The sequence below is a fragment of the Nerophis ophidion genome, linkage group LG08 (genome assembly GCF_033978795.1).
Source record: "Nerophis ophidion isolate RoL-2023_Sa linkage group LG08, RoL_Noph_v1.0, whole genome shotgun sequence".
Lineage (NCBI taxonomy): Eukaryota > Metazoa > Chordata > Actinopteri > Syngnathiformes > Syngnathidae > Nerophis > Nerophis ophidion.
Genome location: NC_084618.1, coordinates 54,444,756 through 54,459,297, shown reverse-complemented (window position 1 = coordinate 54,459,297; position 14,542 = coordinate 54,444,756). Strand labels below are relative to the sequence as shown.

The 14,542-nt window shown below is 42.7% G+C and overlaps 1 protein-coding gene across 3 annotated transcripts in view; it reads left to right on the top strand.

Moving 5' to 3' along the window:
* tnrc6ba (trinucleotide repeat containing adaptor 6Ba) overlaps positions 1-6,125 on the top strand; it is a 38,815-nt gene extending 32,690 nt beyond the window's left edge. For all 3 annotated transcript variants that reach the window (XM_061908942.1, XM_061908940.1, XM_061908939.1), the window contains 4 exons: positions 292-495; positions 601-668; positions 802-941; positions 4,001-6,125. In XM_061908942.1, the coding sequence (XP_061764926.1) occupies positions 292-495; positions 601-668; positions 802-941; positions 4,001-4,532 (944 nt within the window). In that variant the 3' untranslated portion in view covers positions 4,533-6,125. The remainder of the gene's footprint in view (positions 1-291; positions 496-600; positions 669-801; positions 942-4,000) is intronic.
* Positions 6,126-14,542: the final 8,417 nt, after the last annotated feature.

Genomic DNA, 14,542 nt, shown 5'->3' with positions numbered 1-14,542 from the left:
GAAAATAGTAAGCAGTTTTTTTAAGCTCTAGCTATGAAAATATTTGATTTATAATTAATCATTCCGTGTGTGTGGAAATTCATTTCGCAGTCATGTCAGGGCCAAGTTAACAGCACTAAACAAGGGATTGCTGTATTACTAAAATGTGCCCGCTTAACATGTTAACATGTGTTGTAATATTGTTTACTTTCTCATTATCAATATGCAGCATGAAACAACATGACCGTTTACACACCATTAGAGTGCCCACGCTTAAACTTCCTGTTATTTATTCCATTACCTGTTTGACAGCAAAGTACACAGACTATAAGATTGGGTGGCCCCCCGAGCCCATTGGCCACAAGTCCTGGAAAGCCAGTCGTGGCAGCAGCCAGTCACAGCTGTCCCGCTTTCCTCCAGGCTTAGCCAGTCAAAAGCAGCTTTCGCCTACCCCATGGTCAGGCAACGCACCCAGACTGGCAAGTAGAGGCTGGGGCAGCGGTTCGGGCATTACTGGTAAGAGCCAAAGACGTTTGGTTGCATACACCAAAAAACAGTGACATCGTGATATGAGAACATTTTGCAATGTCAAGTAATTTTCCTTTTTTGCTCTATCTGTAGGCTCGGGCTGGAGTGACGGCAGTTCTCGGGAAAGCTGCTGGTTGGTGCTCAGTAATCTAACACCACAGGTACAGTTTACGAACAGATTAAACTATTGGGAATCGCAAACCACATTTAACTTTAAAGTGTCCTGCATTCGCTGAGTCAGGTAGTCGTTCTTTTTCTTAAATGTCAACTTTTGTGCATATTTTTTCCTTGCAGATTGATGGCTCTACGCTTCGAACCATATGCATGCAGCATGGTCCCCTGCTAACCTTTCACCTTGGCCTGACCCAGGGCACTGCTCTCATCCGCTATGGCTCCAAACAAGAAGCAGCCAAGGCCCAGAGCGCCCTCCACATGTAAGACATTTTTGGGGCATTTTATGCTAACTCTGTGTTTTGAAGGTTGTGACCTAACTCCGACAACTGCTTTGAGTAATGATGAACTGTCGCAGCATTTAGACATAAAAGTGGCCCAGTTAGATAGCATGTTAGCAGAGGATTGTTTTTATTTTAGACTGACCTCTCTAACCAAAAATTGGGTTTGATGCATAGGAGACATGCATGTTCTCAAAGCAGTCCTACATTATCTCTGGAAAGCAACTACAAACCCCGTTTCCATATGAGTTGGGAAATTGTGTTGGATGTAAATATAAACGGAATACAATGATTTGCAAATCATTTTCAACCCATATTCAATTGAATGCGCTACAAAGACAAGCTATTTGATGTTCAAACTCATAAACTTGATTTTTTTTTTGGTAAATAATCATTAACTTTAGAATTTGATGCCAGCAACATGTGACAAAGAAGTTGGGAAAGGTGGCATTAAATACTGATAAAGTTGAGGAATGCTCATCAAACACTTATTTGGAACATCCCACAGGTGTGCAGGCTAATTGGGAACAGGTGGGTGCCATGATTGGGTATAAAAGCAGCTTCCATAAAATGCTAAGTAATTCACAAACAAGGATGGGGCGAGGGTCACCACTTTGTAAGCAAATTGTCAAACAGTTTTAGAACATTTCTCAACGAGCAATTGCAAGGAATTTAGGGATTTTACCATATACGGTCCGTAAAATCTTTGAAAGGTTCAGAGAATCTGGAGAAATCACTGTACGTAAGCGATGATATTACGGACCTTTGATCCCTCAGGCGGTACTGCATCAAAAAAAGACATCAGTGTGTAAAGGATATAATCACATGGGTTCAGGAACACTTTAGAAAACCACTGTCACTAAATACAGTTTGTCGTTACATCTGTAAGTGCAAGTTAAAACTGCTATGCAAAGCAAAAGCCAATTATCAACAACACCACGGAACGCTGCTGGCTTCGCAGGGCCCGAGCTCATCTAAGATGGACTGATGAAAAGTGGAAAAGTGTTCTGTAGTCGGACGAGTCCACATTTTAAGTTATATTTGGAAACTGTGGCCGTGGTGTCCTCCGGAACCAAGAGGAAAATAACCATCCGGATTATTATAGGCGCAAAGTTCAAAAGCCAACATCTGTAGTGGTATGGGGGTGCATTAGTGCCCAAGGCATGGGTAACTTACACATCTGTGAAGGCACCATTAATGCTGAATGGTCCATACAAGTTTTGGAGTAACATATGTTGTCATCAAGCAACGTTATCATGGAAGCCCCTGCTTATTTCAGAAAGACAATGCCAAGCCATGTGTTACAACAGCGTGGTTTCGTAGTAAAAGAGTGCGGGTACTTTCTTGGCCCACCTGCAGTCCAGACCTGTCTCCCATCGAAAATGTGTAGCGCATTATGAAGCGTAAAATACGACAGTGGAGACCCCGGACTGTTGAACAACTGAAGTTCTACATTAAACAAGAATGGGAAAGAATTGCACTTTCAAAGCTTCAACAATTACGTTTCCTCAGTTCCCAAACGTTTGAGTGTTGTTAAAAGAAAAGGTGATGTAACACAGTGGTGAACATGCCCTTTCCAAACTACTTTGGCATGTGTTGCATCCATGAAATTCAAAGTTAATTATTATTTGAAAAAAAAATAATAAAGTTAATGAGTTTGAACATCAAATATCTTGTCTTTGTAGTGCATTCAATTGAATATGGGTTAAAAAGGATTTGCAAATCATTGTATTCCGTTTATATTTACAACTAACACAATTTCACAACTCATATGGAAACGGGGTTTGTATTATGAAGTTAATTAATGCCAAAGCCTTTTTTATGGAACTGAACTTTTTACATCAAATTATGCTCATAAATTAATTAAATAAAAATGGTGGGTGAAATGTTTTTAAAACTCTGTTTAGAAAAATTGAATCCATAAAAAGTTAGTGCTGAAAAATTGGTTGTCTGAAAAATGAACACCCACTTTTGGTAATTTGAGAATGTATCAATTAATCATGTCTCAGAACCAGAAACTGCGTATTTGAACACAAATTTTGCTCACGAATTGTAATTCATTGAAATTGACTGCATATAATTTGATGTATAAAAAGAAAAATCAGTTTACATTATTAAAAACAGAAAATTCAGTTACATAAACTCAGTGTAAAGAAAAAAATATTTGGTAAAAATATTACCCCGTCTTCCGCCCGAATGCAGGGACAAGCGGTAGTGAATGGATGGATACACAAATTAACCTCCATATGCCATGGAGTTGTCTTCATTGACAGTCCATCCATCCATCCATCCATCCATTTTCTACCGCTTATTACCTTTCGGGGTCGCGGGGGGCGCTGGCGCCTATCTCAGCTACAATCGGGCGGAAGGCAGGGTACACCCTGGACAAGTCGCCACCTCATCGCAGGGCCAACACAGATAGACAGACAACATTCACACTCACATTCACACACTAGGGCCACTTTAGTGTTGCCAATCAACCTATCCCCAGGTGCATGTCTTTGGAAGTGGGAGGAAGCCGGAGTACCCGGAGGGAACCCACGCATTCACGGGGAGAACATGCAAACTCCACACAGAAAGATCCCGAGCCTGGATTTGAACCCAGGACTGCAGGACCTTCGTATTGTGAGGCAGACGCACTAACCCCTCTGCCACCGTGAAGCCCCATTGACATTGACAGTATTGAACATAAATTTTTCAAAACAAGATTTGGGAGAAAAAAAAGATTTTAGACTGTTCTTTTTTAATTCAGATTTTCCACTCTCAGCGACAACTGGTGAAACTTTTTCCGTGAGGGTCTGTGTTGAAGGGCTGTATCTCTCTTGTGTGTGTGGGGGGGATAGAGAGAGAAAGAAAAGCTCTGACTCGCTTGAAGTCTTTCGGCAGCACCTGTTTATGTGACATACAGGGTCTACTGATTTTCTATTTAATGTTGACATCCTAAGCAGCCATGACATACAGTAACTCTGATGCAACAAATCACTTCCTGTTTGTGGTTTGCATGACAACTGTGAGTAAGTGACCCTTTTTGTTTCCACTAGGTGTGTTCTCGGTAACACCACCATTTTGGCGGAGTTTGTGAGTGAAGAGGATGTGGCCCGCTACATTGCACATTCCCAGGCTGCAGTGTCAGGGAACGGAGGCACCACACCTACATCATCTACGGTGGGCACTAATGGTAGCGGGACTACCTGCAAGCTGGGTGGAGCAGTGGGCAGCAGCAGCAGCAACGGAGGAGGAGAGGGAGGCTCCACACAGGGAACTGCATTACCAGGGGCAGCTGGGCATTCCGAATCCCCTTGGCAGAGTCTGGACAGCACCAGTCGCTCATCAGACCAGTCCACTCCACCGGCACCCGGCTTAGGCATCTTCACCCAGTGGAGCACCAACAGTGGCGGGGTGGGTGGAGCTGCAGATGTGGAGGCAGGAAGGCAGGGTCTCTGGGGCGGTATGAGTGGGGCGGGGTACCCTGGCAGTAGTCTCTGGGGTTCACCAGCACTTGAAGACCGTCATCAGATGGGCAGCCCGGCCTCATTGCTGCCGGGGGACCTCCTTGGCGGGGGTGGCGACTGACACGCAATCATGTTGAAAGTCACATGTCACGCTCTATTTATTTACATGTAAAATGATGTGAATGGAAGCTACACTGGTCACCCGACATGCAATACATTGCTCATACCTTGTGTTTCCTACATGTAATCATCAACCTTAAATGAAGACCACAGTGAAACTTGAACAGAAGACTGAACAGAGTTCCAATTCTGTTTTTTTTACTCCACATCTTGTGTTACTTTCAGAGACGCCATCACTCAGGCATGTACTGCAAAGGGGTTCAACCCAGTTAACTCTCTGCTCTTCTTCCCCCGCCTTCTCCACGTCCCCAACCTTTTATTTCAAGTCAAATGTCAGCATTCAGACTTGCAGATTGAGCCTTCTCAGACCTGACATGCTTCTCTTCTTCATTCTCATGTTTGGGGGGAAAACTTGGAAGCGACAAAAGGATCCGTTGCAAATAGGGGACAGCGCCTCACTGTCGGGGTCAATCGAACCAGTGGCGAAAAAGGAGCACTTCTACTCGGTACTGACACCTACCTTGGTGGATCAACATGGGGCCCAGGGTTAAAACATTAACATTAGCCAAACTTGCACTATATGCCTCTGGGTTTGTCGTCGACATATCTGACACAATCCCTCCTCAAGTCCACACCAACCTTACAAGACTTCTTCTAATGTTACATCAGCAGTGGCCTTGGCCCACCTGCCCTCACACACAGACACACCAGTTACACATTGCTCTTACATTTGACAAGCAAAACTCTTCATCTCCTTGCGGATGTAAAGAGTGGGCTCTGAAGAGAACTGTGAAACTTTATAGAGATACTTTTTTGTTCCCCATTCAAACACTGACCTCGCTATTGTATTATTATTTTTTCTTACACAAGAAATCAACTTATTCTATATTGTCCTGTTATGATCACTTATCTACTCGCTGTTCAAGGTGCCCTGCCCATGTGTGTGTGCATGACAGGAGTGTTGACGGTATGACCGAGTGGAAGATGGAAGGAAAGCGATATCAGGAGTGTGTATGTTGTTGCTACAATGTTGAATGTTTTTCCTGTTATTTGTTTTTTTGGTCCATGAGAGATTAATCGGTGTGTGTGCGCGCGCACTTATCTGCTTCAGTCAGGGACGTGAATAGATGTTTATCTGACAGCTTGGCTTTTTCAGTATGTTTGTTTGAGTGATTGTGTGTGTTCGACCACCAGACATTGTGATAGCTAAAAAGTTCAAAAACATTGGCACTATTACACATCTCTTAAGATTTTGTTTTTTGATCCTATTTGTATTTGTTTTATGTTGAAAGCAATTTAAGGAAAATTATTTTTTAAAGACGAAGCAACTAACTGAAAGCATTTCCTATTCAAATGCCCAAATCTTACTATATACCAAGCTGAGCTGGAAGCAGTGTTTTTACAGACACGTTAAAAGACATTAGCTGTTATGTTTTACTGTTTGTTTTTGATGTTATGTATCAATTTAAATTAAGTCTGTCTTTATTAGCACTCCTTTTCAGGATGTTTTTTCATTTATTTCAGGTGTTACCAAAAGAAGAGAAACTTAATTTAAAGTGGAAAAGAACAAGATAATAAAGATTCAGATGCCGTCTTTTGGGGGGTTTGTTGTGCTTTTTTAGGAAGGGTGCACTGTAAACACCACAAAATGTGTTTGCCTGACATAATAAAACACTGGGCCATAGCAAGAGTGCGCTTATAAGTAGATAAAGACCCCTTGCATAAATAATAATTTCAAAATACAGGACTTTGTCATAATTCAGTGGTACATATGTTTATTTTTTCAGCTGTATTGCACATTTTTCCTGCATATTTTACCAACCTGTACTACACGTAATGTTCAATACGAAAATACAGTATGAACCGTTTTCTTACTTCCAAATATAGTTGTTAAATGTAATGTTTTTATTTACTACAAACATGTTGTATAGCATGGCTACACTAGCACAATTCAACATGCCAGAAAAGGAGCAATTCTCCATGTTTAAAGTTGTCCACTGCCTGTATTTACACCAGGTGTTCCCAAACTTTTTGACTCGGGGGGTTTAAACAAAAATTTGGCCAGGAAACCGGCTATGTATATTCAAACTTCGACTATATGTGTGTGTGTGTATGTATGTATATATATATATATATATATATATCTCGAGCGCGATTATGTAACGTTGTCCATGGGAAAATCCATGTTTAGACAATATGATTTGCCTGAGCGGCTCGGAGACGCCGAGAGTAACAATCAGTAAAAAATATGTAATACTCGGGACTTCCCGTGGGCGGGTCGTGGTTTGGGGACCCCTGCTTTACACATTCAGCTGTTAACATATACAGATTACATCAGAAACTATAATTACACAAAAATAAAGTTATCAAATACTTATTTACAAACATTGTGTAACGCATAATTAAAATTCTTAATATACCGGAACAATTTAAACGATTCAGGGGCCATCTTGAGTTATGTAAACCAATTGTAGATATGAAACGTTATTACTATATATATGTGTGTGTATGTATATATGTAGTGACGACTATGACTGGTAAATATGGATTAGAAATCACTTCAGGGTTTCGGGTCAGGACAGCAATTATTCGTTCAGGTGAGTACAGGAGAAATAATAGATTGTCCAAGTCCAGATTTGCAGGTTCAATAGTGTATTGAAGACGTGCATGAGTTGTTCGTTTGCGTGTGTGTGGTTTCCTATACAAACAAATACAATCATTATAAATCAACTAAAGTGACCACAATCCAATGAAATAAAGGCAGAAGCCTGCAACAGGGCTGTTAAATATACATCACTTAGCTGTGTATACACAGTTTACATAAATGCACATAATTTGAACATCCCAGCCCTAAGTAATGTAATTAATAGAATGTAAATAGCATCACAACGATAATTCTAAATTGTCAATTGGGGCTAACAAACAGGCCCCAATCAGGGTATGATATTTAGCTAGCAGTTAGCTTGTGAACTGATGCCAAACAGCCATTAGACTACAATAAAACTGACTAAATGAGTTGCAATATAGTTTTAAACACACAACAGGTGATATTAAAGTGTATAAAAATTAACTCACTTTATATTGACGCACACTGCCAATTAAACAATTGACATCAAAGTTAGCGTTGTGTCGTTCGCGAACGATTCGTTTGAACGAACGAATCTTTTGAGTGAACATACTGAACCGAATCACTTTATGAACAGATCCGTTCCTTTCTCAGTTCAGTTGAGCTCCGCCGCGACCAAGCCGGTATGAGTGGAACTGGCGCATTCTGTGATTCTCTGCCCTCGACGTCGGCGTCATCATGGGGGAGGGGGACTGAGCGAACGATTCGTTCACCGCGGATTAACGACATGAATCACTCAGTGAACGACAACGCTCTCGTGATATTTTGATATTTTCTTTGTTATATTTTTAAACGTAGGCTACAGAACATTTAGTTTTTATGTTGGCATTTCTGGCTATTAATTTATTTGTTTTATTTTGAAGGTATTTATTTTAAGTTTACATTTTCTGTGCTACAGAACATGTAGTTTTTATGTTGGCATTTGTTAAGGGTTTCTTAATTTAATATTTGTTTTTGCACTAAACAATGCCTATTTTTTTAACTGTTGATTGAAAGCATTTTAGTAGGCTATTACCATTTTTTTATATTTCCCACTTTTATTTATCCTGTCGCGGGGATATATATATATATATATATATATATATATATATATATATATATATATATATATATATATATATATATATTTATGTTTCATGCCATTGGCAGCCGTTCTCCATTCATTCTCCAAGCTAACGGCTAATGTTGACTCAAGCCACATGAATACAAACACACACACACACGCCCCATCCCCATTATCTCAACACATAACATTTTTATTGCATATTTAAGTTGATATTTCCATTTTTATATTTTTAAATGTAAGCTACAGAAATTTTTGTTTTTATGTTGGCATTTCTGGCACTTGGTTTAATATTTGTTTTGTTTTATTTAAGGTAGCCTATTTATTTTCATTTTGTTTGCACATTTAAGTTGATATTTTCTTTGTTATCTTTTTAAACGTAGGCTCCAGAACATTTAGTTTTTATGTTCTCATAGTCATCATTGTCACCGACGTCCCACTGGGTGTGAGTTTTCCTTGCCCTTATGTGGGCCTACCGAGGATGTCGTGGTGGTTTGTGCAGCCCTTTGAGACACTAGTGATTTAGGGCTATATAAGTAAACATTGATTGATTGATTGATTGATGTTGGTGTTTCTGGATCTTAATTCATTTGTTTTATTTTGAAGGTATTTATTTTCTTTTTGTTTGCATATTTAAGTTTACATTTTCTTTGCTACAGAAAATTTGGTATTTATGTTGGCATTTGTTAAGGGTTTCTTAATTTAACATTTGTTTTTGCAGAGAGCGATTCACGTCTGTCGCTCTCTGGCCCACAGAACTGTAACTGAGTGATTCACGAACTTACAAGAACTGACTGGTTGTCGCCGAGGACGTGAATAACGTTGGCGCTGCACTCACTCACTCATTCAGAATCAGGATTCGCGATTTATGAACCTACTGACACAGAGAACTGACTGTGTTAAGGAGGATGACGTCACATTGAGGATCTCGTTCAGTCACTGTGCGTGTCGTTCATTGGGTGCTGAGGGCTTGTGTCGTTCGCGAACTGACACACACCGCGATGTGCCGCTGGGGAAGCTGTTACTGACTGATTCATGATTCGCCGACCTGCACACAGAACTGCTGCTGCAGAAGTGATTCGGTGAACAAATCTTTTGAACGAATCAATTTAAGGAACTGATTCTAGTGATTCAGTACAGTCAAAAGAACTGCCGATCCCATCACTAATCGAAGTTCACCGTAACTTTCAGAGTTTGCTGATGTAATGATGCGTTCAATGCCCCCTCCAGTGTCGTAAAACTGAACTACACTCAAACAACTCAATGACACAAAAAGAAAACAAGCATTTCAGAGACAGTCTTTTGTACAGCCGCCCCCAAATTGGTGTGCCAAATTTCCCACTAGGGGCTTGTATTGTCCTGAGGTAAAGCTGGCAGCTTGATAAGACAAATAACTGGGCGAGTAGGTTTCGTCCTTAACTTGAATCACAGCTGTCCTCACTTGGCCATCTGCTCCAGGAATAACATTCTTCACAGTCCCTATTTGCCAGAGAGCTCTCGGCGTTTGCTGATCAATGATAAGAACTACTGTCCCAACAGTAATGTTATCCTTTTCAGTCAGCCATTTCTGTCTGGCTTGTAAGGTGGGGAGGAAGTGTTTGATGTAATACTTCCAGAAGTGATCAGCTAAAACTTGCGAATGACGCCATCTTTTTCTGGTCAGCAGTTCTGACTCAGGGTAGACCACTTGAGGGAGTGAAGAGTCTGGCCGCCCAATCAACAAGCAGTTGGCCGTGACAGGATCCGGGTCAGCAAGGTCGGAGGAGACATAACCTAAGGGCCTTGAGTTGAGGATTCCCTCTACTTCAATAAGGACTGTCATCAACACTTCCTCTGGCACAGACTGAGCTCCCAAAGTGGTACGGAGGACATTCTTTACAGATCTCACTTCTCGTTCCCAAGAACCACCAAAGTGTGAAGCATTAGGTGGATTGAAACGGAAACAAATCTGTTCAGCTGCAAGTTGGTCTTTAACTGCAGGTTCTAAGGAACTGAAGGCTTCATGCAGTTCCTTACTTCCTCCTTTGAAATAGGTGCCCTGGTCTGAGAGAAGTTCATAGGGCTTCCCTCTGCGAGCAATAAAACATCTGAGTGACATCAAGAACAATTCGGTATCCATGATGGGTAGAAGATTGAGGTGGATAGCACGAGGAGTGAGACACTTGTACAGGATGCCCCACCTTTTCTCTGTACATCGTCCTATTTTAACATGCATAGGTCCTAAACAGTCGACACCGGTCGAGTAGAATGCAGGTCGGAAAAGCCTCAAACTAGAAGGTGGCATATCAGCCATTTTTGGTACTTGTGGTCTGCTTCTCCACTTTTTGCAGTCCACACAGTTGTGCTGGTGCTTTCTAACGGCTTCTCTGCCCCTCAGTATCCAGTATTTTCTGCGCAGCGCTGCAAAAACGCGCTCTGCTCCAGGATGATGCAGATGGGTGTCATATTGCTGAATTAGAAGCTTGGATAGTGGGTGCGAGGATGACAGAAGAATGGGATGCAGCACTTCCTGGCTGAGGCTATCACATCTTCTTAGCCTACCTCCAATGCGGATCAAGCCTGATGACTCATCATAATCAGGAGCTAAGGTTAGCAATATACTGTTAGATGAGAGCGGCTTAGCAGATTTGAGCAGTGATACCTTTTCAGGAAAGGTCTCCATCTGTGCATGCCTCAGGAGGGTCAATTCTGCTTCATGGTAGTCACCAGCGGTGGGCTGTGTGTTGTCGGCCGCCCCGTGTAACTTCTGTGTGGTTGCCTCCAAAAGCTCTTGAAATGTTTTAAACTGCAGGATGTCAAGTATATTTGAATCAGTTGCGCTGGCTGTAAAACCACAAAACACAGTCCTCCTCAGTTCTTAATTTTCTATGGGGCCTGAACCAGCTGGTGCTTTAGGCCACTTGTCAGATGGCTGTAGGAGAAAGGAGGGTCCATGACTCCATCGGTTCACTCCTATGAGCTGAGTCAGTGTTTTCCCCCTTGTGATATCATCTGCTGGGTTAGAGGCTGAGTCAATGTAGCGCCAGGCTCTAATGTCGGTGAGTTCTTGTATCTCTGCAACTCTTGTGCCTACAAACACTTTATATCTGCAGGAGTCAGACTGTAGCCAGTTGAGGACTGTGGTAGAATCAGTCCAGAATACCACTGCTTGGATCTTGATCGTGAGCTCTTTGATTAGCACTGAACCTAACTGTGCCCCTGTTACTGCTCCGCACAGTTCGAGTCTGGGTATGGAGAGCTGCTCTTTTGGTGTCACTCTGGATCTGGCTGTCAGAAATGCCACTTGAACCTGTCCATCACCACTGTCGGTCAACAGGTACACCACAGATCCATACACACGTTCCGATGCATCACAGAAGACGTGGATGGTCCGGCTGCTATTACTACAGTCTATGTTGCGGTCGGTGTAGCACCTGGGTAATGTTACTTTTAACAACTGAGGAAGCTCTTCTTCCCATGATCTCCAAGCCTGCAGCAAATCTTCAGGGAGATTGGAGTCATCCCATCCTCTCTTCTTGTCCCAAAGGCACTGCATGATGATCTTGTTTCATGTGGTGTAGGGAATGATATATCCCAAAGGATCACACTGTGGGGCAAGAAGATGATAAATGTTACGCATTGTCAATTCAGAGCACTCATTTTGATGCTGCTTGTAGCGGAGTGTGTCTGCTTTGCACTGCCACAAGATTCCAAGAGTGCGCTCTTGAGGGTCAGCTGTCTGTTGTGTGAACCAGAGTGTACTGTTTTCTGACGGAGATTCCTTTGGCAGGTGTTTGATGATTGCAGGAATGTTGCTGGCCCATTCTCGGAGTTCAAATCCACCTTGCTTCAATAATGTGTGCAATCGATGTACAAGCTGCTTGGCCTGATATTCTGACTGGAGACTCTGTAGACAATTATCAACGTAGAAACAGCGCTCTACTGACAGGCAAGCATTCTCATCAAGTTCTGTGTGTCTTTGGACAGGAGTCTGGAGTGCAAAGGCAGTGCAACATGGACTGCATGTTGTGCCAAAAGGGAGTACTTGCCACTCATATATGGTAGGTTCTTGGTCCACTTTAACATCCCGCCACAGAAAGCGAAAGAATGGTTTGTCCTCTTCAAGCAGGCGAATTTGGTGAAACATTCCTTTCACATCACTGCTGATGGCCACTGGATGTTCCCGGAAACTCAACAGGACTCCCAATAGGCTAGCTCCAAGCGTGGGTCCCGGAAGGAGGTGGTCCTTCAGGTTTTGTCCATTGAATGTGAAGGAGCAGTTAAAGACTATTCGGTATTTACCGTTGTGCTGCACCATATGATGGGGAATGAACCACGAATAGTTGCTCTCCTCTGCCTTGATTGGAGAAATGGCTGTGACGTAGCCTGCGTCAATGAGTTTGTGGATTTCTCGAGAGTAGATGACAGCCTTTTCATGGTCTTTCACAAGTCGTCTATCTGTCCCATGCAACTGAGACAGCACTGCTTCTTTGGTTGAATGAATCAATGGAATATTTTGTTTCCATAGTAATGGAGTAGCATACTTATTTACACCATCAACCTTTATCCTGGTGGTCTTCTGTTCAAGAATCCGGACTGCCTGGTCGTCTTGCTTTGACCTGGTGATCAAACGCTCACTCCTGTATGGTAAGATATCTAACTGTCACAGCCTCTCCACATGATTAAGCATCCCTGATTGTGGAGGAGAGCACGTGGTAAAAAGGCATTGTTGTGTGGACAGTTGGTGGTTCAAGAGGCTTGTAGGGCCTTGTAGTGTCCATCCTAGTCTGGTGTGAACTGCTGCAGGTCCGCCTGGAGGGCCAAGACGTACTGGTTCCACTGGAGTGACCAGATGGGGATTATCCGACCCAATCAGCAGTAGCGGCTGGGCATCGTTGATGGTCTGTAGTGGAATGTCTTTCAGGTGGCGATACTTCTCCTGCAAAGTTTTGACTGGATATGTGTGGCTGGCTAGATTCAGTTCTCTGGCAGTAAAAGCTTTATTAATCTTGTAACTATTACCTGGTTGTGATGCAGGAGATACCGAGAAGGACACATTTGCTCCGTGGATGGTGCAGACTTCTTGCCTGACGGTACGGAGGGCGAGGTCTTCAGTCTTCCCATGAAGGCCCAAGTAAACAGCAGCATCATTTAGCAGTATTGTGCGCTCTGACCCGTCATCCAAAATTGCGTAGGTCTCAAGTACCTTGTTGCCGCTCTGGAGGATGACTCTACTCAACTTGAGTAACACTTGATGGCTACTGGCTGGCCGATCAATGTACATAATCTCTGACACAGAACTCACTAAGCAAGTGCTTGATTCAGGTGTTTGGAGTTTACCAGTTGCTGTGGCATTTTTGGCTGGTATTGACCTGGTGCAGGATATCCAGCTGCTTCCTTTCGCACTGCTTGCACTTGGCCTTGAGGTTACATTTTGCTGTTTGGTGTTCACGTCCGCATCTCCAGCATCGATGGTTTGCCTTGATCCACTGTGTTTTCTGTTCCACTGACAAGAGTTTAAATTTGTTGCATTGGTTCAGATAATGCTGTACAGTATTGCAGAAGGGACAGTATTTTTTTGGCTTATCTTGCATTACCTCTCTCACTGAATTAACTGGAGATTTATCTGATGTGTCTTTTGACTCGTTAGACTCACTGCCATGGAGGATAGTAGTGGATCTCTGTAACTTGTAGTCGGGACGTCGACTCTTGGGTGGGGCTTGTCTCTCTCTTGATGGGATGCTACTGTGTTGGTCGCCACTAATTTGAACTTGTACCTCAAATTCGAGCCAGTAAGCCAAATCAAGCAGTGTTGGAATGGGAGCATTGATGGGGTTCACAAATCTATGGAACTTGGCTCTTAGGTCTTGTGGCAACTTAGCTAAGAGGCGAGAAACATGTGACCCACACCTTAGTTCTGTCCAACCTTGGCCTCCTAGTTGATGTAGCATCCCGACCAATGCACAAACTTGAAGGGCAAATGATTTAAAGGCTTTAATGTCACCAGTCGTGATATTGGGCCCGTCCATCAGTTCAGAAATCTTCTTTAGTGCCAACTGCTGTGGTTGACCATACATCTATGTAAGTGCCCTCATAGTGTCTGTAAATGGGAATGGACTGTTACTGTATGAGTCAGCAAGAAGTAATGATTCTTCACATTTGAGATGGTCTGTGAGAATTTAAAATTTAAAGTGCTCTGGGGCATTGTATGGTAGTAAATTGTCATGGGCTAGTTTAAGTCTTGCAAACTCACGAGGGTCCTCTGTCCTAAAGTCTGGGATTGTGGGTTTAAGTCCCCGGTAGGCATCTGGACCGGGCGTTCTGCTTAATGGAGTCTGACGTT